The sequence below is a fragment of the Chrysemys picta genome, chromosome 1, assembly GCF_011386835.1.
Source record: "Chrysemys picta bellii isolate R12L10 chromosome 1, ASM1138683v2, whole genome shotgun sequence".
NCBI classification, from domain to species: domain Eukaryota; kingdom Metazoa; phylum Chordata; order Testudines; family Emydidae; genus Chrysemys; species Chrysemys picta.
This window is the reverse complement of record NC_088791.1, coordinates 158,140,176-158,166,902: the sequence shown is the minus strand read 5'-3', so window position 1 is coordinate 158,166,902 and position 26,727 is coordinate 158,140,176. Positions and strand designations below refer to the sequence as shown.

At 41.5% G+C, this 26,727-nt stretch overlaps 2 protein-coding genes across 2 annotated transcripts in view; one reads left to right on the top strand and one right to left on the bottom strand.

Moving 5' to 3' along the window:
• The window catches only part of IMPG2 (interphotoreceptor matrix proteoglycan 2), an 88,020-nt gene extending 76,326 nt beyond the window's left edge, over positions 1–11,694 (top strand). The window contains exons 16-20 of the mRNA XM_065567523.1: positions 1,419–1,629; positions 3,262–3,450; positions 4,404–4,602; positions 8,745–8,824; positions 11,053–11,694. Of these exons, the coding sequence (XP_065423595.1) occupies positions 1,419–1,629; positions 3,262–3,450; positions 4,404–4,602; positions 8,745–8,824; positions 11,053–11,065 (692 nt within the window). The 3' untranslated portion in view covers positions 11,066–11,694. The remainder of the gene's footprint in view (positions 1–1,418; positions 1,630–3,261; positions 3,451–4,403; positions 4,603–8,744; positions 8,825–11,052) is intronic.
• LOC101940241 (putative protein ARB2BP) overlaps positions 1–26,727 on the bottom strand; it is a 260,593-nt gene that overhangs the window by 168,580 nt on the left and 65,286 nt on the right. The gene's annotated exons all lie outside the window — the stretch shown is intronic.

Sequence of the window (26,727 nt, the reverse complement as noted above, 5' to 3'; positions counted from 1 at the left end):
TCACTGTGGTTGCAGGCAGAGGGAAGGTTAGAACATAGAATTTGGCCCCTGTTTTTCCCAGCCTCCCTCCCACTCCAGCACGCTCATGTTCCTGGCTCCCTCATTTGGCTGGACTCTTCCATGCAGTTCTTCCTAGGCAGGAAGATCCTTCCTCACAGAAATAACTCATTCAAGGGTGTAAATATACTGGGAAATTGCTTCCGTTTGAACACAACGTTGAGTCGTAGCATTAACACACTGTGTAAATAGGGTTAATGTCCTAGCAGCTGGTCCTGGTTCATTATAACAAACATGTTAATTATCATGACTCCTCAGGTCACTTTTTAATATTACATAACTTATTACTGTAGATTGACTCCAAGTTGGACTTCTATCTTCTGGCCATTCTTGCGTCTTTAATCTAATTCCCAAAAGAGGGTGAATTTTTACTCTGGAATTCTGGGTCTGATCTCAGTAACAGTGAAAAAGACCTTTCCTTAATCAATTCCTCTGGTTAAGGGGTGTGTGTGAAAAAATCTGTTTTCTATATTTCTCTTCCTCTGTTCCCAGAGATATTTGTGCAAAAACATGATCTCCAAGAGATACCTCACCGTAATACAATGCTTGCAATTAAGGAGTCAGCATTTGCCAATAGTTAGCATAGATTAGCAATGGAGAAATATTTTCCCCTATACTAAAAACAGGAAATAACTGCGATATGGTTATTACTGCATTGAAGTAGCTTGTCTCCCAACAGAGCGGGGGAGAGATGATCTAATTTGGCTAGAAAAATCTTCAATATTGATTTTTAAACTGTCCTTAATAATTAATGTCATTTTATGGTTCAGCTTTCAGTGGGATGTGGTGATAGATAAGGGATCAATGACAGTGCAGCCTCTTCCTCTGTGTGCACACATTGTCTAGCACACTGTGCGTACTGCAAGGATACATACAAACCTCACTATGCTCTCCCCACAGCTGTAATACAGCTCTTCTATAATGGATAGTGCTGAAGTTCAGCTGTATTTTAAGCAGAGAGTAACTTTGAGAAATGGCAAAAGTTCCAATGATGGAAAGCATGAAAGAGGCAGCATAGTCCAGTGGCGAGAGAACTAAAATGGGGGGCAGGAGACCTAAGTTCTGTGCTCAGCTCTTCCACTGACTCACTGTCTAGCCTTGGACAAGTCACTTATCCCTATATTATAGATGGGAAAGTGGGGTACAAAGAGGTTAACACCACGTATGCTCTTTGACATAGCTCTTTCAGATCTATGCATTAGAAATGCTATATTTGTACTAAGAATGACCAGGAGTCTTGAATGATCTCCTTGGTTGGTTTTTAGTGTGGTAGGTAACAATGCTCATTGACGTAGAGCAGACCAGGGAGCTAAAAACTATCCAATCTGTTATCTACATTCTCTGTCTCTCTCTGTTTTCAGGAGATCAAGCGGATCCTTGCAAGTTCCAGGCTTGCAATGAGTTCTCCGAATGCTTAGTAAATCGCTGGAGTGGTGAGGCAGAGTGTGTGTGTTATCCTGGCTATCTAAGCATTGAAGGATTGCCCTGTAATAGCATCTGTGACCTGCAACCAGACTTTTGCCAAAATGATGGGAAGTGCGACATAATCCCAGGACAAGGGGCCATATGTAGGTATGTTATCCTTTGTCTTAGTGGCTTTCAGAAACAGGAAGTACAAACCTTGTTTCCCTATTCTATATCCCCGTCCCCCCAAAAAACTGAAACAAAAAAAGGCATAATGTTGAGTGTAATGACAGAGGTCCCTAATGATTAACACTCAATCCATTGTTTGATGTATTCATGTGGTAAAATGCTACAAATCATCATAAAAGGTCACTTTGTTGGTTCTTTTACAAAATTCAGATTTGCAAGGCAAATCCAATATACCTGAGTTAAAAATGGTACTCCCAATTGAGGAGGAACCAATATGAACAAATATCAAAATGGGGGGGAAAATCTTGTACAAATGATCAAAGACCAGAACAAACAGAGCCGTTTGTTTTCAATTTTTGAAAGACACTGACCTACTCTGACAGGCAATCTATGCTGGCATGATAATTACCTGGATAATGGTGTAGGTTGAGTGACTAGCAAAATGAACAATAGGATAATGAAGGCTAGATATTTAGTACATTTTTGGTACCAGAGGCTTGAGGCCTGAGAGAACTGGGATTGTTTAGTCTCCAGAAGAGAAGAATGAGGGGGGATTTGATAGCAGCCTTCAACTACCTGAAGGGGGGTTCCAAAGAGGATGGAGCTCGGCTGTTCTCAGTGGTGGCAGATGACAGAACAAGGAGCAATGGTCTCAAGTTGCGGTGGGGGAAGTCCAGGTTGGATATCAGGAAAAACTACTTCACTAGGAGGGTGGTGAAACACTGGAATGCGTTACCTAGGGAGGTGGTGGAGTCTCCTTCCTTGGAGGTTTTTAAGGCCCGGCTTGACAAAGCCCTGGCTGGGATGATTTAGCTGGGAATTGGTCCTGCTTTGAGCAGGGGGTTGGACTAGATGACCTCTTGAGGTCCCTTCCAACTCTGATATTCTATGATTCTATGATTCTATGATTCTGGTGTAAGTCTAAGTACTTTAGTGGACTTACTCTGATTTATACAACTGTATGAGGATAACTAGGCTCATCATGATTTTTCCTCCTCAACCAAATTCCAGTGTTCTTGCTAATATTAAAAATATGTAATTTTCTTATGGGAAACAATGATAATATTAAAAAAAACAATCACAGATTTAAAAGCAGGGGGTTGGAAAGGGAGAGCTGATGCAAGAAAAAGGAAATTAACATACTAATAATTATTTGACTAGAAAAAAAATCACCTGCAATAAGTATTACGGTCTCAGGAATTAGGATCCATACTTAACTCACATAAGCGTTACAACAACCAACATCAGAGAAATTAAATATACATTTTAAAACTACAAAAAGGGATGTTTTAAAGCTATCTTTTAAACATAGATGTGTATTATAGATTTAGTGAGATCATCTGTAATATACACACATACCACACTTCTGTCAAATAATAATTAACATTTAAAATTCCCTACAAAAGATATCCCCCTATATTTGCTAAATGGCACTCCCGTAAAATTCTTAAACAACCTTAATTGACATGTTAGCAATAGAAAGTTTAATGCTTAGTAATTATTCAAGGCAGCTATAGTAGTAAAGTATCTGATTTTTTTTCTATTGATCTCTTGGTATTAGTATTTAACTTTCTTGTTTCCTTGTGTTTTTGCTGGTGTGGGGGATTACAGATGTCGTGTAGGTGAGAACTGGTGGTACAGAGGAGAGCACTGTGAAGAGTATGTCTCGGAGCCATTGGTTGTGGGTATCGCAATTGCTTCAGTGGCTGGCTTCCTTCTTGTGGCATCTGCTGTCATTTTCTTCCTGGCCAGGACCCTTCGAGACCAGTACTCAAAAAGTGACACTGAGGACTCATTAGGGTATGTAGAGCATCTAAAGTTCTTGAGCCCTATTGGCCAGCAGCTACAGCTCTAATGCGAATCCCAAATTACAAACCTGAGTAACAAAAGATGGATGTGCTCAAGGGTTGCAGGTATTATCTCCACTCCTTCCAGTTGATTTTCTAACCTGCCAACATTGCTACAAGTGAGGATTTAACTTCAGCCAGCTAGCTTTCCTCCAAGCTCAGTTTGCATGCAAACACTGGGTAAGTATGTCCAAAGCATCAGTGAGGTCAGATGAGGCAGAGGATATGGAGCTGGACATCATCAGTATATTGCAGAAACCAAAGCCTGTATCGCCTCACTTACCCTTCTAACTGCATCATCTGCACAAGAGGGATGGGTTTGCCCTGAACTTGTATGAGCAAACCTGAAGATCCTCTGAGCAACTGTCCAAAAACCACTCTGTGGGATTTCTTGTAGAGAAGCAAATGTAACCACTCACGGCCATCACGCTATCTGCTCCTGCTAGGGACTGCAGCTGTGTCAACCGCACCAAAGACAGCATGAAAAGCTGAACTTCATCCATTCCTAGAATGAGATAAACCATCGCCACCTCCTGCATAGGTTTTTTACTTTCAGGCCTGAAACTAGGTTGACTGAGGTCAACGAAATCCCAGGACTTCCAAGTTACCTCATCACAGCCTCTGAAGCTCCCTTCACACATGGAAATTGGATGCAGGTCATTAGCTGACAAGGTTGTCAAAACACTGTTTTTTGAGCAGAGGCCTTACAATAGCTTTGTTAAGGATAGCTAGCAGTCTACACAGACAGCAAGCCCACTTCTCCCAGGGCCTCACTAATCCAGAGGGATGAGTTGAACTCCACAGCTCTTGCCTAAAATAACCTGAAGATCTTTTGATCTATGTTTTGACGAGCACTCTGAAAGACTGCAACACTTGACCTCTGTATTTTGTTTTTCTCTCTCACAGGCAGGGCGATAGCCTCTCCTCCATTGAGAATGCAGTGAAGTACAACCCTATGTATGAGAGTGATACCACTGGGTACAGCCACTACTATCGGAGATACCCACAGCTCACCTCATACAGCTCTACCAGTGCAGAGACATCCACAGACTACAGCAGTGAAGAGATAAGGCACATTTATGAGCATAGTGAGCTCACGAAGGAGGTGGGTGACTTTGTAGCTTTGCTCCCCGCAGTGCCAGGTGGTGGGACTATGACTGAGCCTTGTGAGGTATCTTAAAACTGCTGGTAACTATACAACTCCTCCCAGCACTTGTGCTCAGAATACAAATAGTAGACTTGTGGTTGCACCCTGTGCAGATGTTTGAGCAGGAGATGGCTTCTTGCCTCCTTTGTGTACATACAGGTAGAGCTAGATTCTGGCTTGTAAGGAGTTTCACATGCTTGAGCAGCTGCACTTTTAAATACTTTGATATTTTTATGGAGCTTCAGTTAAAGTTATTCCTGTCCTAGCAGAGGCACACAACTGGACAGGGTTTTTTTTTTTTAAGCTCGTGTCCTCCCAAAAAGCCACTTGTCTTGGCTGCCAGCTCCATCCCTGGAGGAAGCAGTGCCTTCTTTCAGAGCGGTCAAATAGCTAGAATCTCCTCCAAGGATGCGCACGGGCTTTTAAATGTTTAATTCTTAATAGAATCTTCTGCAAAGTTTGGGAGTGTTGGCCCATTTCCACATTTATATGTAGACAGACGTAGTGTAACCAGCATCTATGATGCTTGTCTAGGAACCTGCAGATGAGGGTTCTAGTCTCAGTTGTGCCAGCAATCTGGCACTGAAGCCTTGAGCAAGTAACATTGTCACTACTGTACAGATAGGGAAATGGGGTCTATGATGGAAATGCAACTAATGCCCTTCTGTACAATATTCATCTGCAGATCTCAAAGGTGCTCTGTAACAGTCATAGTTGTAATTAAATGTGGGAGAGAGCAGGTCCCAGGAAGGATGTTATCGTGGAGTCTGATTTCATTGTTGAGGCCTTGAGCTGAAATACTGATTTTCTATGTTTAATTGAGTAAAATTATTTTTACTTTAATTTCCCCCAGTTTTTAAATCTCTACAGAACTTCAGAAGTCTAAAATTATAAAGCTACAGCCATTTTTAGCATCATCTTGGATTACTAGTAGTGTTGACCAATTTAAGCATATATACACACCCTAGAAAGAGCTGTTTTTGTCATGTTTAAAAGAACATATCTAATAGAATATACTTTCAGTGACCCACTGCTGTGAAGGGTTTTTTTAAGCTGTATTTTCAGTAGTATATCAGTGGTTTGTATGGCTGTCATAAGTATTGTACTGTATAAACGACAATTGTTATTCCTATAGTCTCTATCAATGTAGAGCAGGGGTGTCAAACTCAATTGCACAGGGGGCCAAAACTCAAAACTCGCGGGCCGAACAGTATAACCATTTATTTAACAGACTAAATATTTATGTTTTTTAACCATTAATATGAACCAAAATACAGGATATCATTCCAAAATAAATACATTTCAACTTAAAATATTTTGCTCTTCATAAAAAAATATCCTGTCAATACAATACATTCAAAATCTGTACATGCTGGAATATTAAAAAATCTGAAAATATAAATAAAAAATTGAATTTAAAGCAAAAGTATAATCATAACAAATCATAACATTCCATTTTCTTGTCCTATTTAGTCAGAGCCTGATACTTGGAGTCTTTTCTTTGCAACAAGTTCGTTTATGTTTGGGGTTAGGTTCTGTGTTGTGAAGATTCTCAGGATCGATTGCAGGTGTTCATCAGTGAGGCGACTCCTGTGTGACGTTTTGTTAATTTTCATCACAGAGAACAGCTGCTCGCACAGATATGTGCTGCCAAACATGGACAGGATTCGAGCCGCATGTTGGCGGAGCTGCGGCATCGCTTCAGGAATGAAGCGAGTGAACTGTGCTGGCCCCGCAGTGTCGTACTTTGCCTTCAGTGTCCCGTTACATTGCAGTTCTATCAGCTCCATCTGCATTTCTACAGGTGCGGTTTCCACATCGACTGCAAATGGGTTGCGAAGCAGCTCGAAGTTACTTTTCTGTGCCTCAAAGTCACTGAAGCGCCGTGCGAACTCAGTGCGCAGCGCGCTGAGTTTTTCAGCAAAGGTGGCATTTGGGAAAACTGTGGCACTTTCTTGGTTCCGTATTACTTGGCAACAGGGAAAGTGAGACAAGTTGCATTGGTGCATTTGTGTCTCCCATAAGCGCAGCTTCACTTGAAATGCCTTCACTGCATCATGCATATCGGTTATTATGTGCTCCCGTCCCTGGAGTTGAAGGTTTAAAGCGCTAAGATGCGACGTTATGTCAGCCAGGAACGCCAACTCACATTTCCACTTTTCATCCCGCAGAACTGTGCAGTCTTTCCCCTTACTGTCCATGAACTGGCAGATTTCCTCTCGCAGCTCAAAGTGTCTTTTGAGAACTTTTCCCCGACTTAGCCACCGGACCTCCGTATGATATGGCATATCGCCAAACTCGCTATCTATTTTCCGCAGAAAAGACTGGAATTGGCGGTGATTTAAACCGTGGGCTCTGATAAAGTTGACGGTTTGTGTTACAGTGTTCATCACATGATCCATTTTTAGGACTTTAGCACTCAGCGATTCCTGGTGTATGATGCAGTGATACACTGTCAACTCACCGGCACAGTTCTCCTCCCGCATCTTTGAGCGCATCCTTCCCACCAGTCCATTTTTTTCACCACACATAGCAGGTGCGCCATCTGTTGTAAGTCCAACGAGTTTTTCCCACGGCAGTTTCATGTCGGTTACACTTTGAAATACATTTCCAAAGATGTCTTCTCCTTTCGTTGTCCCGTGCATCGATTTAATGTCCAGTATTTCCTCTGTTACGCACAAATTGGAATCCACACCACGGATAAATATCGCCAGCTGTGCAGTGTCAGTCGCGTCAGTAGTTTCATCCACGGCAAGGGAGTATGCAACAAAATCTTTTGCTCTTTCAATCAACTGTGTTTTCAAATCAGTCGCCATCTCACAAACCCGATTAGCAACAGTGTTTCTGCTGAGGCTTACATTTGCAAACGCTCGCGTTTTATCTGGACAAAGGACGTCGCACACTTTCATCATACAATTCTTTACGAATTCCCCCTTGGTAAACGGCCGTCCTGATTTGGCGATCTCTTCGGCCACAATGAAACTTGCTTTCACAGCAGCTTCACTTTGTGATTTTGCTTTGGTGAAAAACGTCTGCTGGGATGTCAAATTCTTCTTCAACTCCTCTACCTTTTGTAGCTTCTGTCCTGCGCTCAGGTTTTTGAATTTGTTCTCATGTTTCGTCTCGTAGTGCCGTCTTAGGTTATACTCCTTCATTACAGCGATATTACTCCCGCAAAGGAGACACACTGGTTTACCTGCAATTTCAGTAAACATATACTCATTCTCCCACCGGCTTTGAAAGCCTCGGTTTTCAGAATCAATTTTTCTCTTGGCCATTGTTGGGGTCTAGCTTTGATTTGATATTAGCGTTGTATACATCAACAGACCGCGAACTTGAACCGCGGCTTGCCGTTGGCGGCAATTGCACTGCATCATGGGATTTGTAGTGTGTGTTATTGGGGCGTCATATCACAGGGCCATTAAAAACAGATATATAAAACGATTTCGCGGGCCGGATATAATTGTATGGCGGGCCGGATGTGGCCCGCGGGCCTTGAGTTTGACACATGTGATGTAGAGCATAATATCCTCTCACTCTCACTGCTGTGAATTATGAGTAATTACATTGAAGTCTATATAGTTACTGGTAAAGATGAGAATCAGACCCACATTATTGGACATTCTGTTTCCGTACATGCACAAGGGTAGCATCTTTTGAGGGTAAAAGATTTTCTCCATTCATAATCTCTTGACTTTTACTAAATTGTATTAATAGCTTCCATCGATATTAGCAGACATACACTAATTTTGAAGAGTTGCTCCAATTTTAATAAGAAAATAATGACTAGAATTCCTTTTTAAAGTGTTCTGCAAATTATTTAAACTGAAGGCTCAATAATTTATAAAATGTGCCCAATTCCAGTGTTTGTTCCTTTACTAGGAAAGTATACTAGTCAGCTAAAAGAAGAGGAGTACTTGTGGCACCTTAGAGACTAACAAATTTATTTGAGCATAAGCTTTCATGGGCTACAGCCACTTCTTCTAGTCAGCTGTAATGCAGAGTAAACATGGTCCAACTTTTCAGTATTATTTTTTAGTATTTAGAGCTGTGCACTTTATTTTGGTTCTTGTAATATTATTGTGTGTCTTGTATTACAGGAAATCCAGGACAGAATACGGATTATAGAGCTTTATGCCAAAGATCGGCAGTTTGCAGAGTTTGTTAGACAACATCAAATGTAAGTGAAATGTGTTCTCTGAATAACATTCTGGCAGTTTTCCATGTGCTCTTCTCTATTATATTCCCTGTTACAGTCTCCTTTCTAAAGCAAGGCAGGCTATTCTGTGGGGGAGAGAGATGGGAATTACAGTTTGGTTGCTGATGTACCTGCGGATGTTGGGCACTTCACATTTCTGTCCCAGTTTCCTCATCTGAAAAGTTGGGATGATGATGATGATCCATACACCATTCGAATGGCATAGCTAGTTAGATTTGATCCAATCTCCCTTTTCAGGCTAGATTCCCCTTGAGTTCAGTGAGAATCTTACCTGAATAAGGATGGCATGATCGAGACTTAGTCTGTACACGGTATGAAAATACTAATATTTAGCCCTAATTCCTCTTAGATTTAGTCATTAATCATTGGCACTGAACTCTTGCAGTGTTTTGCTAGCAGCTAATTGTGTTACTCTAATTATTCATCATCTTATAAGGTGCAAACAGACAACATTAAAAGGGATACTAATACTGTAATCCAAAACCCATATTCATATTAGGCATAACCAGCTCTGTGTTATGTTCATAATGTTTCACCCAAGTACCTTTCAGTAACCAGCAATCTATTGTTTTACTGTAAATAGAGCTTGCTTTATTACTTGGCCCTTGAACTAACAATATACTCAAAACAGATAAACATTGGCCTATTCCCCCCTGCAAGTAGCAGTGGGTACTAGAGCAGGGTATGTGAGACCTTATATCTAAGGTGGGTAATACAATGTACTAATGGGGGAATAGTCCTTGACAAACACAAACAGCTTCAAAAGATTGTTGTTATTCCTAAGAAGAAAGGATTAAATCAATAATATACTTGCTGTCCCAGGGTAAAATACTAGTTATTGAGCCACACTACAGATCATATTGTGCATAATGCCCATTGAACTGGTTTGTTGCAAATGTACATTTGATCTGCATATATGGATCAGAGGAAGAATTTCCCTCTAGTTCAGCAGTTTCCTGAGATATGTCAAAGGATGAGACGCCCAGAAAAACAACTGTGAGAGGCAGAGATTCTTCTGAAAGGGAATGGTGAAGCCAGGCCTTTTGTCTGTATCTGCAGAGAAGCCTAAATTTTCAGGACTGGCTAGTGATTTTGGGAGCGCAGCACCCAAGATTTAAGTCCCTCTGAGATGTCAAGTTGGGCATCCAAAAACATTAGTCATTTCTGAAAAAAAGCAGATCAGGTACCAGAAGCAAATGGGTACCAGAGAGGCATGTGACATGATATAATAATCTGTTTCATAAAACACAGGCAAACAGAGCCTTTTCAGTATCTTTGTTTAATATTCAGTGGTTTCTCTTCAAAATTGGAGTTTGAAAACTGTCAGACAAGCAAATCTTAGCAGTTTGTCCTCCTCTAGTTCATTGTGGTGCTGAATCTGAAGAACTCACTCGTAGTCACTAGTAGAGAGTATTTTCTGGAATCGTGGCTGCCATAAAATTACAAACCTTAACATTTGAACTTAGTGTCCACAGCTTTGGGGACTCAAGGCCTGCTACTGGAAATTCTATTAGATTACTTTCAGCCCATTCTAGTATAGAGCAACCTACTGATTCCTATCTCTAACTCATGCTAAATGTATTTTAATAATCAGATTTTAGGGTTTCTATAAATGTGTTCTAAATAGTACTTTCTGGTTCACAACAAAAACTAGTAGATAAGACACACAAAATCTGCTAAAACTATGGGAATTCCAGGAAGGCAAGGTACTACACTGATAATCTACTACTACCCTAAAACTTGCAATTCAACTTATTACAGCAGGAGTTTTTAACCTTCATAAAGGTACAATAGATTTCTAATTAGTGTAGTTAAACACATGAGAGGGCTTACAATGATTGAGAACTGATGCAATCAGTTAATAGATTATGAATTTCTACCTGTTATATTAGTGCTATTTTAGCTATCTGAATGTTTGTTTAAAACAACAGCTGTAATTTAAGAATATTGGAGTAAAATATTTCAGGGGAATAGATTAAAAGTAAAGATCTGTCAGCTACAGAAGCAAAATGTTGTGGGACCAACAAATCAGGCATTTCAAATGCTGAAATTCCTTTAATTTGGAATAACTATGGCCCGTATTTAAAATCAACATCTTTTAAGTTTTCCACAGCTGGAAAGTAAGAAGAGCTTTGAAACAAAGCCTAGAGAAAAATGTAATCACTATTTGTCTGTTTTTTTCATTTCAGGAAGCTGCTTTAAAAAAAAAATTGAAACCAGAAGAAGTCTTGTGGAAGATGACCTTGTTGCCCTAGTAACAGGGCACAGACGTAACTGCAAAGTTACGTATAGTCTTTGTTGTATGGATCTTAAACACTGCTGGTTGGATGCAGATGTTTTCTAAGTGAATTGATTAACTGTAAGAATGTTTCTCTGGCTTTTCTGAGTACAGTTATGAAGGTGACTAGAGGTCATGAAAATTCGCTTTTACTTATTTTAATCAGGGAAAAAGCATTTCCTGAACTGGACATTGAGATTAGAAAATACATGCACAAACTTTCAAAGATTTTTTTGCTTGGTATGCAAAGAGAAAGTTGAAATGAAATACAAGTTTTTAATGTTACTCTGGTGTTCCACCCCCCTCCCCCACCGTGGATGTTTAGAGGTTTCAAAAGTAAAATATTAGTGTGGGGGGGAAATATTTGGGTTGCAGGTGAAAGGTTTGTAGGATGATACTGGTTCTGCTCAAGTGATCCTAGCATTATTTTGATATGGTCTAATACTAATCCCAGACAAAATGTATTGTTGTCTAGCTAGAGAAATTTGTTGTGTGGCTGGCTGATTTACCCTTGTTTGTTGCTCACTGATTAAAATAGTCACATACTTCATAATGTTCAGCTTGCAGCTCTCATGACAAATCTCATGTCTCTGAATTCTTTGTCTTAAAAGCAATTAATGTTGCTGGCTTTCAACTGCCACATGTTAGCTTGGGGAGATGGTGCAGTACTTACACCAAAAGAAATACAGGTCTATCTCATCTTACAGGGGGGTTCCGTTCCGCGGTTAGTGCGTAAAGCGAAACCCGCGTATAGCCAAAATTCCATTGAGTTCAATGGCGGGCAGAATTGCCTGCACGACAGGTACAGTATTAAAATTGTTATTTTTCTCTTTTTTTTTTTTTCCGACTGCATAAAGCTGAAATCACGCATGTTAAATGCGTGTGAGATGTGACAGACCTGTACTAGAATGAGTTTGTTCTGCTTCTCTCCCAGTTCCAGACTGGGGTAAACAGGGCTAGACCCCCTCCCCATCTTTACAGAACATTTCTAGAATATTACATTACTAACTCTATCATCCTAAATTATTTTAAAGGTAGAGAATTTTTATTTTTGCTTCTATAGGTTAATGAATACATTATTTACTGTACAGTTATTTTGTTCCCTATGATTGGTTATTTTCATAAGGGCTTAATTGTGCTACAAAAAGACTTATCACACCATTCTTGTTATTTATTCCTTTGGCACTGAATTGCTCTTCTTAGAATTGTATACATCCATCATTCAAACTAAAGTCAATTGAATACCAGATAAAATTCAGCTGACATATTTGAATAATACACTAGTCAATCACTAGCTTTATTTCAAAATCAGGCCCTGTTTACTTCTGCATTTGAGTCAGATATTGTAGTATTTACCTGTCAATATATTTTATAGTTTTGCCTCCCCAGTTTCAGATGTCAGCAACCTCTAACGGGGAAAAAAGTGACCTCATTTCTGGCTTAGGGGAAACCTAATGTTAAATCTTTAAACTACTTTCCAGATTTAATTACTTAGAAATAAAAATAATTTGTTTTTAAGAGCCGATATTATATAAAGATATGCTTCCAATGCACATTTGGACCTGTATTTTGAACCCTCAAAAGTTCCTATGGGTTTGGTATGGCTTATTGAGAGGGAAGGTGCCAGCATGAAATTTGGATCTGGATCCAGATTTCAACTCCAAGCTCAGGGATGTTCACATCTTTAGTATTTAATACTAAACGGTAACATTTTCCCACCTGATTTAATACCCACTGAACAATGAAACTAGTTTTTTAACCATGGTGGCAGTCCAGAGGCCCACTGGTGCCAACAAACCCTTCCTCCCCACTTCCAATGCATATTACAGTTTAGTCATGGTGAGAGCTACTTACCTTCCTAACTTAGACAGCTGGGCTGCACAAGATGGGGGAGACTCCTGTGAAGAAAAACACTTCTTCCAAATGTTTTTAGCGGGCCTCAGCTGGTCTGGGAGAACATTTCACCAGATTGGTGGGTTATCCTCAATTTCAATGCCAGGGGTAAGGACTCATAGCTTAAATGTCAAGCTGGAAATCAACTTTTAACAGCCCATGGACAGTAATTGGGTGGTGCTTAGTAATGCTGTAGTCAATGAGCCAGATTTTGTGGAGTAGTGTGATCACTGGGTGCTGCACTGTCTGCATAATCTGTTTTTAAAGATGACTTTTGTGGCCCTACTGCAAAGCTGATCCTCTGGCACTGTAAAGATGCACCACTTTCCCTACCTGCTGGGGCAGGGAAAGGGGGAATAGCTGGGATACCCCTCTGTTACCCCAATCCTCACCACCTGTTTTGGGCCCCTGTAATCTAGTCTAGTTAAGAGTAGCAGAATCAGCATGGGTGCAAAATTACCCCTGCACTTATGTTTCTTTGAGGTTGGGTTATAACTAAGAATGTGGCCCTAAAATTTATAAAAAGGGGCATTTTCAATATGGTGCCCGGGGAATAAACCACTCCCCTCAATCTTGAGGATTCATGCCTTCCTATGTGCTGTACTGGCATTTTACTTCACAATCCAGATGCAAGTTCAGGTTAAATGAGCGACATGTCTGAATCCAGGATCTGAACAGTACTAAAGTTTAGGATTAGGGGGGTTGAAATTTGAACCTAAAGCTGGATCTAAATTTCATGGTTGTTAATCCCTTCCCTATAGTAAATCTGAAACAAAATTGCATCGGGGGTGGGGAGGGGTTGAGATTAGGAACTGAATCTTGGGCCCATCTCTAGTTAAAGCTAAACACTAGCCTAGTGGTCCCATCCAGAAGCAGTAGCCTAGAAGTAGTCCTGGTCACACTGAACATGGTATTTCATTGTACATACAGGGAATATTTTTCTTTTTGTATATAATGTCTCTTATCTTCACTGCAATAAACGTTTTTGTTTCAAAAATGTGTCTGTATTCCCCCCCCTGCCACCTTAAAATCTTGACCAGTTTTTAAAATTGATGTGGAGACTATGAAAACCTAATGGGATGGAATGCCAAAGGTATTTAATTTATAAAGCTGCAAGTGAACATTTGCACTACTTGGAACAGGTTTTGAATAAATCTGGTAGAACTGTTAAACTCATGTTAATAAAAATGCCCAGTGTAGTTCTCAATGATTTGTGGCACCATATTAGCCTGAAGATGTATACTGGGCAGTGCACAACTCTTTCAGATTTGTTCTTTAAAACAGAATAGCAAACAAAAACTCGTGGGGATTTCTGGTTTGTGAGTAATCAGAGCAAAAGTGTTTCTTAGCTGACCATAAAGTCTGAAAATTATTCATTCAGTTTGACAAATGAGTCATTAAAATAAGTCAAGAGGAGTTCAGGCATTTGTTATCCCATAAAAACTCATAATGAACAGTTTGATTGGATAGGCAAAAGCTAGTCATTTACAGAGTCAGTCACTATAGTACTGAGGTGCTATTAAATGAAAACCTCTCAGATTTCAGTCCCCACGGAGGTCCGAGCCTCCTGCTCCGACCCAGAGGAGAGGGTAGAGACCAAGAACTTCAAGCCACCAGAAGAAAGCTGCCAGTGTTCCTGTTGCTCCTGCAGCTGTGGGCTGTAAGCACCTCGATGGGGGAGGGGGAGAGAGAAAACAAAAGCACCAGTAGAGCTGGCTGAGACTTGTGATTTCCAATTTATGGGAAATTTCAAGTTTAGTCAGAATGAAACTTTTTTTGGAAACTCACAAACCAGAAATCCCCAAAAAGTTTTGTTTCAGTAACACCAATGAATGGTGTTTCTGCAAGAAAATACGCTCCCCAGGACAAGCTGGGGCTGACAGCAATTGACCTTGTTTATTTCATACAGCTATTCAGTAGTATTCAATAGCAGCAGTGAAAGTGACAGGAATGTCTATTTCAGTCAGCAGCTGCTGGAGCTCTTAAGGTCTGCAACTCTAGGGCAGCCCTTCCATGCACTGTCTGGGGACTTCTGAACAGGGGAGTCCAGAAGTCAGGCAATACAGGTGGCTAGTTGGCCCAGGAGCATGGAAGCCCTGGAGTCCTCTAGCCAGGGCAGGAGGTATGATGGGTCCACACCCAAGAAGCACATCCTAGGACATCCACACTCCCAGCTGACAGCCCTTCTGTTTCCTGGCTCAGCAGCAGGGAGGCTGGCTCAAACTGGAGCAGAGAGACTGAAAACCTGAGCTTGACAAGACTGCTACAGACCCGGGAAGCCCAAGGCCCTAGCAGCCTGCCATCTGAACCCTTTGTGATTTAATTAAATCACATCAAAACCTGACCCATTTTCACAGATAATTCATCTTTGACAAACCCATTTTCTGACAAAACTGTTGCATTGGAAAATTTCCATCCAGCTCTAGGCCCAAGTCTCCTGGACTTCTGTCAGCAGTAGGAAGTTCACTTAACAGATGTGGTTTGTTCCTTTTTAATGCAACCATTTAATTAGCTGTCACAAAGAAAAAGTTGGGAGGCTGGGTTAAAAGTTCTGAGGCTGTGACTCTGAAACCCACTAAACAGGAAAATAAATAAAAACATTCTTATAATATTAAACACTACTAGATGAGTATGCACCTGAGATTAAATTTGCAAGAATATAGAAATTTAGTAGCAAAATATGTAGTTTACATACTAAAGCTCCAAATCCCTGGCCTAAGTAAATTTTTAGAAACCTAACTGGTATATTATGGATCACATATATAAAGTACTGTGATAATATGAATATTGTCACACACAGACTAGCTTATTTTTTTCCAGTCCGAATGACAATTTTAATTAAACACAGACAACCAAAAAGCAGCTGGCTCATTCTGGTCTCACAATGGTGTACATCAAGAGGAGCTGTTTATCCTCATAATTCTAGGCACTTCTGCGGACTTACACTAGTAAAAGTCAAATCAGAATCAGGCCGTCCATGAAAGATCAGCATGTGCTAAACCGTATAATGCTGCCGTACAAAATGTCAACTTCCCCTGCAAACATCAGACCAATAGAAATTTAAAGACAAATGGTATGTCTATGCTGCAATCAGGAGGTGTGACTACAGCCATGTAAACATACCTGAGCTCGATGGATCAAAGCTAGCTCGAGTATGGACTCAGGGTCCTGGGTAGGCACAACCAGCTCATGCAGCCACAGCTTTACTGTTACTTGCGCTAGCAGTGTAGCTATACCCAAAGAATCATGTAACACAGCTACAGCCACAACAAACTGAACGGTGTGGATTAAGTTGACTGGGAGCTTAGTTTGTGGTCACCAAAGGCCTCAATGGATCCCCACTATTACATCTCAAGGCGACTGTTAGCGTTCATAGAATGTCTACAATCACAGTCATGCATGCATACTCAAATGGGTCCCTCTCCCCCCGCCCACACACTTAACGTTTCAGAGCTAGACCTGGGATTGCAGGAATTCCATCACACGATGTATTTGGGGCCACTCACTGATGGCAGAATCTTTGCCTACAAACCGGTCTGCAGAAAACTCATTCAGCTACATCTTAGTTTTTAGACATTCTCTACAGTCCCATCTGTGGCAGACTTCAGTGATTATGATCAAGAAAGGGCTTCTTCACCCAGTCTTTTAACAACAGATTCTCCTTATTGGGCAATAGATGCATCCCATGTTTTCCAGTCAGTAGGGGCCCAATTCAGTGCGGTCAACATGTTGGCCAGAGTCGAAGTTCCTGACTCCTCCTATTAATACTGAGATCAGAACACAAAGAACCAAAACAAACCATTCTCTTGACTAGAGTCCTGAAGTGTCCTAGTGGAGGCTGATGAAAAACAAACAACGTTTCTTCTCCCAACTTTAGGAAACATAGGTAAAGCCTGGGCTTTAGTAATCAGTTTGCGCAAAAAAAAAAAAAAAAAGGCAACTGGGAACAAATACCAAAGCATAAGCAGAAAGGACAACACACTGTAAGCTCAAGATTGTACTTCAACTCACATTCCTTTTCAGGTCAACTATACATTTCTTGACTGGTATGGGTCAAAATGCAGCTTCAGTTAGTGGGCAGAAGCAACTCTCCTGCCAATGCCATGATCATGATTATAATCAACGAGTCATAAGTAGATTGAAGTGGCTCACCCTCTACACAGGTTCTGTGCCTCCAAAGCCACAGTACTGAGGAACTTTGTTCACTCATCCAATCAAAAACCTAGCAAAACATGCAACAAGAGTGCCAATCATCACCACATTCATAAGTTTGTGTGCTAGCACCACACCTTAGTCTGTAAACTCTCCAGGAGAGACTCGCTGACTTTGTTTGTCTGGTACCTATAACAATGGGTTTCCTATAGTGAAAGTGTTAGTAGCTAACGTGCAGACATCACGGTGCCGCAAGTTTGTCTGTAGACCAGCTCAATTCCATCTTTCCTTTACCCAGCACTTGCCTAGTAGATGATGCTATCTGATCTAGTTTTCAGACAGGCACCCTACATTTAGGTAATATGTACCTTTAGATAATATGTAAAGCTTATGTTAATGAGGAATTTTCTGTCACTGTTTTCCAGCACAAAATGCTATTTCTACAAAATCAAAATTTTCCATAGGAAAATCTCAATGAAATATTTTATTTTAGGTTGGGTTAACCAAAAAAATCAAACAATCTGGTTATGTCAAACCAAAATTAATTCATTTCAGGTCCACTCTCCACATTCATTTGTGTCTGCCTGTAATACTCTGATGCCTCATGGGAGCTGTAGTTTGGGTCCCTCATGTCTCCATTCTCCTCTATGGACTGGGGGGGCTCCCTGGCCAGATTACAGCCTTCATAATGCACCACAGTCTCCCCTCTGATTGAACTGATTCAGTGCATCATGGGAGATTCAGCCCAGCTGGAGCCCCCAGCCCACAGAGGAGAGTGAGGTACAAGGCACAAGTTCCCACGAGGTACTGTGGTAGCTCAAGTAGACACAGTTTAATTTTAGACTTGGCCAAAAGAAAATTTCCATGTATCCAAATTGAAATTTTTCTAGATTTTTCAATTCAGCAAAAAATTTGGTATTTCTACTCTGTGCATTGTGATTTGAGACAAAGACAGATTGATATATTCCAATTTCCTGATGTTTGACCAGCTCCATTGTGAAAAAACACTGGCATAACAGATTGTGGACAATGCTCCTTTGTCTCAGTGCACTGGATTCACAGGGCAATCTGCAGTAAAACTTGTCCTGCCCTGGTACTTAGCTGGGTCTTGTTTATACAAGCAAAGTCAGAGGCTTTATCAGATCATGAATGGATGGACAGATGAAGTTTTTTATCCAGATATCTTGCATTAAACATGAACCAAAGACTGTTGCTCTCAGTGAATACAATCCTCCTGAGATATCAGATACAAGCAGCAGGGCCAAGGTGACATCTTTCACGAGGTTTCCATTCGACATTTTTTCCCTGCCTGACTTCCATTGCCCATAGCCACAGGAGTCAAGGACCTCAATCTCTTACAACTAACACCCACCTCAGCTTTCATAGCTCCAGCACAAGCCTCCATTTTTCTACACTCTTGGCAACCCTAACATAGCTACATTGCTATGCTGGCCACCTGAAAAAGCAGTTCTCAGCCAAGCCATAAAGTGTGTCCCCAGCACTAGTGCATTCGCCTTAACTCCAAAGAATCCAAACCAGATTCCCCTGCTTCCCACCCTCAGTCAAAAATGGACCCCCCACACTCACACTTTGGGATTCTTCATCAACCACCTGCTTAAGTGCCACTACCTAGCTAAGAGCTACATCCCCCAAGATGCTCTTAGCATCTAAGGCAGAGCCGCTTGGGGGGGAGGGTGAGGGGGGACACAACAAATGGGGCAATTTGCCCCAGGCCCTCCCTGAATCCTCTGAGTGGCCCTGGGTAGAGGGACCTCATCTGCACACAGTATTCAAGATGTGGGTGTACCACAAATTTATACAGAGGCAATATAATATTTTCTATCTTATTATCTATCCCTTTCTTAATGATTCCCAACATTCTGTTCGATTTTTTGACTGCTGCTGCACATTGAGTGCATGTTTTCAGAGAACTATCCACAATGACTCCAAGATTTCTTTCTTGACGTGTACAGCTAATTTAGACCCCATCAGTTTATATGTATAGTTGGGATTATGTTTTCCAAAGTGCATTACTTTGCATTTATCAACACTGAATTTCATCTGCCATTTTGTAGCTCAGGCTCTTAACCACACAGGCTAGTATGCTTTCTGTATGGTCTAGGGCCAGCCCGTCTCTAGAATAATGGCAATGATCCACACAGTGCTAGTAATGGTTTTGATGCCTGCAGGACACAATAGACAGTTGATATTTAGAACAGGGTCACCTCTGCTTCAGTTAAATAAACTGACTTTAAATTCCATCTTTAAACATCAGCAACTGGTTACCCCAAGCACAGAAGGGGAAACACCATCCCTCTGGAAAGCTTGACAGTTCTGAACTGAGGCAGCAGCAGCAAGATTATCAAATGGATTTAGAATCAGGGCCAACATTTTAAACAGTGATGAAAAGATCAAGTAGAAAAGTGAAGACAAGGATGGGTGAAAGAGGATAAGGGAAGAGGGAGCCATCCAGGAATGAACGTACATCCCATCCAGTCAAAGGGACATACATCTCTCAGTGCAGTCTTAGAGAAACAGCTACAAGGAAACTCACTTGGCTTCGCTTAAAGAGGATTACAGAAAAGCATATTGCAGATGATTAATGGCCTCTCACAGAGAAGGAGGGGGCTCAAGCCCTGTAAAGGGCTAATGGATGAGTTCCCTAATGTGACTGGCAGGTAACCATTTGCTGGATGTATTTTTTACATTTTTAATAGTTTGTTCAGTAAGTGAGCAGCCCCATTATTCCCTTCTATTTCTGTCAGAAGGGAAGATGGATATAAAGATAAGAGGGAATGTTTTCTATAGTTTCAAAAAAAAAAATTCAGCTCTCTGTTTTTCTACAGCACCTTTAAAAAACAAAGGCTTGTTTTGGGGTTGTTAAGGTTCCATAAAACTTCCATAAAACTTCCAGTAAAACTGGAGCCGCCGGCCAGGCCCCCGAGCACCCGCACGGCCGGCCCGGCATGTCCCGATTTTCCCGGACATGTCCGGCTTTTTGGGCTTTCCCCCCGGACGGGGATTTTTGGGCTTTCCCCCGGACGGGGATTTGGAGCCCAAAAAGCCGGACATGTCCGGGAAAATCCGGACGTATGGTAACCCTATCACAGGATGAGAAAGGGAGCACTCCACACAATTCTTTACAAGTTGCTGATAGTTCTGTGTGCATTTAAGCCCAATACCCTGCTCAATTCAAAGTACCATCAAGTATTTTGAATTAGGGTGACCAGACAGCAAATATGAAAAATTGGGACAGGGGTGGGGGGTAATAGGAGCCTATATAAGAAAAAGACCCAAAAATCAGGACATCTGGTCACCCTATTGAGAGGGAGTACTTGGCACTTTGCAGGCCCTTAGTGACCATATTGCATATCTGCAAAAGGGAAGGCATGACTTGAGGGTCTAGTTCAGGTGAATAAGGAGAAGGTGGTTAGGTCAAATTATGACTCCTATGATATTAGTGATAAGGAATGTGCTAGACCTGAATCCTGACTGGGTTTTGCAGCTTCTCTGCTTAGCACTTGTTGCTCTGTAAATTGATGAATTGCCGATGTCAAGGGTTCTCAATTTATTTCATGTGTTGACCATTAACCACTCCCAATTAATCCTCAAAAGCTCTCAGGAATACTTTTTGTCTATACCCACTGCAAATATTCCTGAAGCTCCTCCTCCTCAATGCAATGTTTAATGGGCCATTCTTGGCATCTGAGGAGGACCTGCTTAGAGGTGTCTGAGCAAAACCACTTAAGCAGAATCCTCAGACTGAAAACTGGATACAAGAATCTGATGACCTACTAAATCGTTCCAGATGTCTCCATTGAGGCTACAACCAAGATGTGGTCAACTAATGGCCTTTATTTCCTGTATTATTAAGTGATCAGTCTGATTGGGTCTTGAAATACTAGGGACAAATTTGTAATTACATAGCCCATGCTAGGAACAGCACTGAATTACATAAAAAGTTCATGAATGGAGGAAATCAATGTTCCATGCAGCTTTTGCCATGAAACACAAACTGCTCAGTGTGCTGGATGACATGGTCCATGAATGGACAGCAAAATCCCTTTCTGGGCTTACTGAACTCCCAAAATGGATAATTTAATAACGCAAAAAGCTAGACTGCAATGGCAGGCAATGTGAAAAACTAAAGTAATATTTAACATTGTAACGTTAAGTCAAAGAAAATTCCCACAATAAAATAATTTGCGTTTACACATCTTCTTTCACACTGAGTTTTCAGAGCTTCTGATAAACAATAAATTAACCAATTAACTAAGCCTCACTACACTGTTGAGGTAGGCATGTAGACTACCCATTGTGCAGATAGGTAAACAAAGGAACAGAAGACTTGTCCAAAGTCGCACAGCAAGTAAGTGACACAGGCAGGGATAGAACTCAAGAGTCCTTATCTGTCCAATTTTCAATACTAGTCTGTACTCTTGCCTCCATGGAAAAGATGTAACTCCTTCTAAAGAAATACAGTTAAGATGCAAGCAATACTTACCCTTTTACTTTTCTAAAGGATCGCTTCAGTTCTTAGACTTTCCTACCTTACTAGGGTCACTTAGTAGGCACATGGCATCAGTTCAGCTGCATTAGTCTTATCTCATAACCCCACCACTTTGAACTTTCTCCCTTCTTATTAGGGAAACTATATTAAGAGGGGTTTAACTTTAAAGCCCCTAATGTAGAACAATTCAATTTAAAAAAGGCTCATCCCTCTCTGCTGGCAGTCATACAAGCAGAGATAGGATGGGGTGAACTGGTCTTCTAGGGTCTGTCCCACGTTGGTAAAAATCTCTGTATGGGGACAGGGGGACTTTGTTAGAGAAGGAAACTGACAACAGCTAGAAACTTGGCTGGAGTTTGTGTCAGTGATATCAACCAGAAATTTAGTACTGCGTTAGATTGGCCAGAAGCCACTGTTCTCAGAAATTGAGTTGTTCATTTCAGAACAGATGGAGCCTAGATTAGTTCGCTGCCCTAAATCCAACACTACTTTCCCAGTCCTTGCTGAGTGAAGGGCAAAAGGTAAATGTGTTCCTAAAACAAAAATACCAGACCCAAAATGCCTCTGAACTTTGGGGAAGTTCAGATCCATATCTAAATTGCATGACTGGAGCTCTCTAGAATGTGCTATTCTGGTTCTGAGGAAGAGCAGTTTCAGATCCATATTAGCAAACGTGCTTTAAAAACATCTGTTCTGTTACAATGAACTATGCATGGAGGAAAATAGAAGTTAAAACCAAACCTCTGTATAAAGAGCTGAACCAGAGTAGAGTCAGATCTTGGGGATGTGTGGGAAAGAGAAAAGGAGGAGTTCAGGTTCAGATTGGTTTCAAAATTCAAAACTTTGAAAAAAGTCTGTTTTTTCACTACTTGGGTTCACTGCTACCAAAAAATAAAGGAAGAACATAAATTCCTTCAGTTTTAATAATCTTAGTTGTCTACCTTCTTAACCCGCTCTAATAATTAAGCATTTCTATTTATAATCGCACCACTGACGAACAAGACTATACAGAGCATTGTATTAACTAACATGTAAAATCCTACTCCTTGAAATATAAACACAAACTCAAGTCACCCTCACAAATGCACAGAATCAGGTCACTCTGAAAAATCCTTGGTCATGAGAAACTTTCCAGCTACTGCTGTTTCTACGCTTCCTTTACTCAAAGACTGAGAAAATAGCTCTGTGTGTGTGTGCGTCTCTCTCCTCTGTCCAATCACAGCTTATCTATTTTTCCTTTCATAAAAATGTTATGAGAGCTTGCTTGAGAGTTTTGTTCAAAGTTGCACTGTATCAGAAGCACAGCTAAGGACCTCTAAAATATAGGATTACTTTCTTGATGATTTTTATGGCAATCTAAGACAAATGGACCTGTAGTGACGGAAGGCTTTTTTTTGTTGGGCAATGAATATATTTCTAACTAAACAGAACTAACTTTTGTACTTCTAGGTTGACAGTCTTAGAGCTTATTGACGTTTATCTACAGATGCAGCACAAGTCAGTGATACTGAAAGTTCTTTCCTCTGACATGGTTCAATTAGGGTTGCCACATTCCTAATTGCTGGTAACTGGACCCCGAAGGCCCCGCCCCTGCTCCACCTCTTCTCCCAAGGCCCTGCCCCTGTAGCTCACTGGTTTTGTCTCAAGGAGCCCTGCCTGCAGGTAGGAGGCGGCCCTGGCTGAGCAGGGGCTGGTGCGGGTTAATGACCTTGTGCCTCCTCCCATTCCATGGTGACTGGACTTTTGGTTCAGGTGCCATTTAGGGTTGCTAGGTCCCCTTTTCGACCAGACTTTTCAGTTGAAAACCGGGCACCTGGCAACTCTAAATGGCACATGGACAGAGACACCAAAAACCGGACTGTCTGGGTAAAACCCAGACAGGTGGCAACCCTAGGTTCAACCGTGTTTTGAAGGAACCCCCCTCTGTGGGTGAGAGAATAGTTCAGTCTCTAGGTTGAGTCACTCATTGGTTCTCCTGAGCACCAACAAGGAGCCAACTGTGATGGCAGCCTGTGGAGTAGGTATCATTCCAGTTTAGAGTGGAGCAAGACCAATCTATTTTACATAGGCCATAAATAGGCAAAAATAAATGCCAGTCACTATCAAAGTAGGTTGAATTCATGCCATTTGGCCTAGAGGTATTATAAAAATCCCCTAAAGCATCCAATTATCACTAATACAAACATATCTGAAGCTCTTCCCAGGCTCCACACACTGGAATTCTGAACATGAGCCAAGAGATTGAGTCCTTGTTCTGGTATAACTCCCACTGGCCTTGGAGTTTTATCTGGTAAGAACTGTGCAGGGACTTCAGGTTTAGGGGCAATGTATCTTAGGCTAAATATGAAGAACTATTACAGTTCCTTATTCTAGCTCATGCAGAATTTTCTAACGCATGTGAGAACATCTGCCTTATGCTCCTTCTGTTGTAAGGTGTTTTAGCTTCCACATTGCAATAAATGACAAACTCCTGATAAAGGTATCTGTTAAATAGGTAAGTGACTGCTAAGACTACAGAGTTCAAAGAGGCTCTGTGCTGTATTTTCCACCTTCGTTAACTTTAGTTCAGCTCCACTAGTGTTCGGCTTAGGTGCCCTAGCGTAGGTGGGCTGCTGTTTTGAACACCTGCTCTGAGCAGATCTGTGATGATAATGCTTAGAACAGTGGTGGCTGCTGCCGGTGGGCTGCATACTGTAGGGCTCCCAAGGTTGACGGAGCTGAACCACTGCTTGGAATGCTGTGAAATGTATCCAGAGTGTCCCTTGTGTGGACAGCACCATAAAGCTCAAACTCAGTGATAAAGATAAATGAATGCTCCGTTAAATGTCTCGTTCATTTTAGAAGTCTGAAGATAGCGTTCCTTTAACATTTTCTATAGACAACAGTTCCAGGGCCTGACCCTGCTTCACAAGATGTTAACAGCTCGTATGATCTTTTCCTCATAAAAGAGAGATTTAAAACAAAAAACAACAACAACATATGGTCATGATTATAAATGCCTCCTTTTCATCAGTATGGGCTTGGGAAGTTTTTCCATCACTTACATTTTTCTTGCTTTTACTCTAAATTATTTTCTTTGACTGCTAATTTGAAAATCTTAAACTTAGATTTCTGAACCTACCAATTCAAAGGACCATGCTGCTAATTATAATACTGGCATCTTTCCATGATAAGGACAGTCACAAAAATGTTTTTGGAGATACAAATACATCTATTTTGCTTTTCTTTCAGAACAGTCTTTTGTTGACTGATGGGTTTCTTTAAAAAACCATTTCTACAAATCAATGGAAGACTTCAGCCAGCAGCACTGTATTCAGTACTGAGAGCCACACAAGAACAAATACAGCACAGGCAGCTTCAATGTAACCTTCCCTCACACTGTCACACTAACATGACTCAGTCCTTTTCTGGAAGCACCACTTCTGGACCGGTATGCCTACCCAAACATGTTTCTCCGTGCTGAGATTGCCACTCAGGGTACCAGTTGTGGTGGGTGGACACCTATCCACTGGAAACTGGCCTGAGGCCACCAGTTCATTTCCATAGGCCGTCAATCCACCATTAGATGGTAAGGACTTTTGGTCACCGCTGACCAATACTAGGAGCCCCAGAGATGAAAAGCAGTGTTCTCATAGAGCCTTGCTTGATTAGAACGTTGCCTACATGAATAAAGACACACAGGTATTAGTAACAGAAAGATGGTGCCAGTGGGAGGACAATGGGTTGCAGAGTGAGGACCCAGTGACCTAACCAGCCGGTTCCAGCCAGAGGACAGAAGAGGGGAGAGGAGGCCCCGGTTTACGACCCTGTTTACCTGGAGAGAAGACAATGGACAGAGGCGGGGCCTGGGGCCGGTGATCTCAGAGGCCCAGCTGGGAAGCAGGGGGGCTCTGGGCTGGAGAGGGGGAGCAGGCAGAGCCCACCTGGAGGCAGAGAGACTGTGGTGTGCTGGCCTGAGGGAGGCCAGGCCTGAGGCCCTGAGAGTTTCCTGTGCTGTGTTCAACTCTCAATAAACCCTCCTGTTTTATGCTGGCTGAGAGTCGCTCCGGTCTAGAGAACAGGGTGGCATCAACCCCTTTGGGGGTGGAGACCCAGGGGGTCCAGATCGAGTGAACTCCCTGAGGGGGCCCACGGCAAGAAACAAGTGTGCTAAGGCTCCGAGAGGTGCGACTCCAGGAGGTGGAGGGGCCTGACCCCGGGAGAGAGTGGACCCCCGCGAAGGGCTGTCTCACTAACAGGGGCACCCCCCATGGACCACACGGGGCCAAGAGTGGGCACGATCTGTGAGTCCGTGACAGTACTCTCAGTAGAGAGTTCAAGGACCAAATGGGCCCCAGAGGCTGAAATCCTGCTGCCTCCTCCCACCCCCAAACTCTCTAGGTCAGAAATGAGAAAAATTGAACTTTGCATACTACTAACCATGCTGTAACCCCTGTCAGCACTGAAAACTACAGTAAGAGCTTTATGTAGCCTCAGTCTCTTTTCATTAATGACAGGATTTTACCTTAAAGTTCTTCTAATCTAGAAGATTTCACAATTGTCATTGTCTAGACTGTGGTTGTCAAGAAACCCTAAAGTGGTTAAGTGCCCAAATCCCACTGAATTTCACTTTGCATATCAGTTAAAAGTTTTATATGCAACAATACTGTTTAAGTTTGGTTTCAGTGGTTCATTTTAAAACTTATTCTTCCAGGGACATGACAAACTAATTTATTACAAAAAATGTAATATTTTTAGGTTTTAGTTCAAGTACAGCTGTGTGAATAACTGATTTTCTGGGTTTACCGGTAGTTCAGAATTTTTTTAAAAAATTGTGTTTGATCAAACAAAGTTTCAGTAAACCCAAAATGAAAGGTCTCATTTAGATTTTGAGATCTTTTAAACCTTGGTTAAAAATAAAATTGAAGAAAATTTTAAAATGAAAAGTCACTTCACATCGAAATATTGAAATGTTTTTAAAATGTTGGAACAAAATGTTTAGACTTTTCAGATTTTGGGGTTTTTTTTGGACACTAACAGCCTGGTGAAACT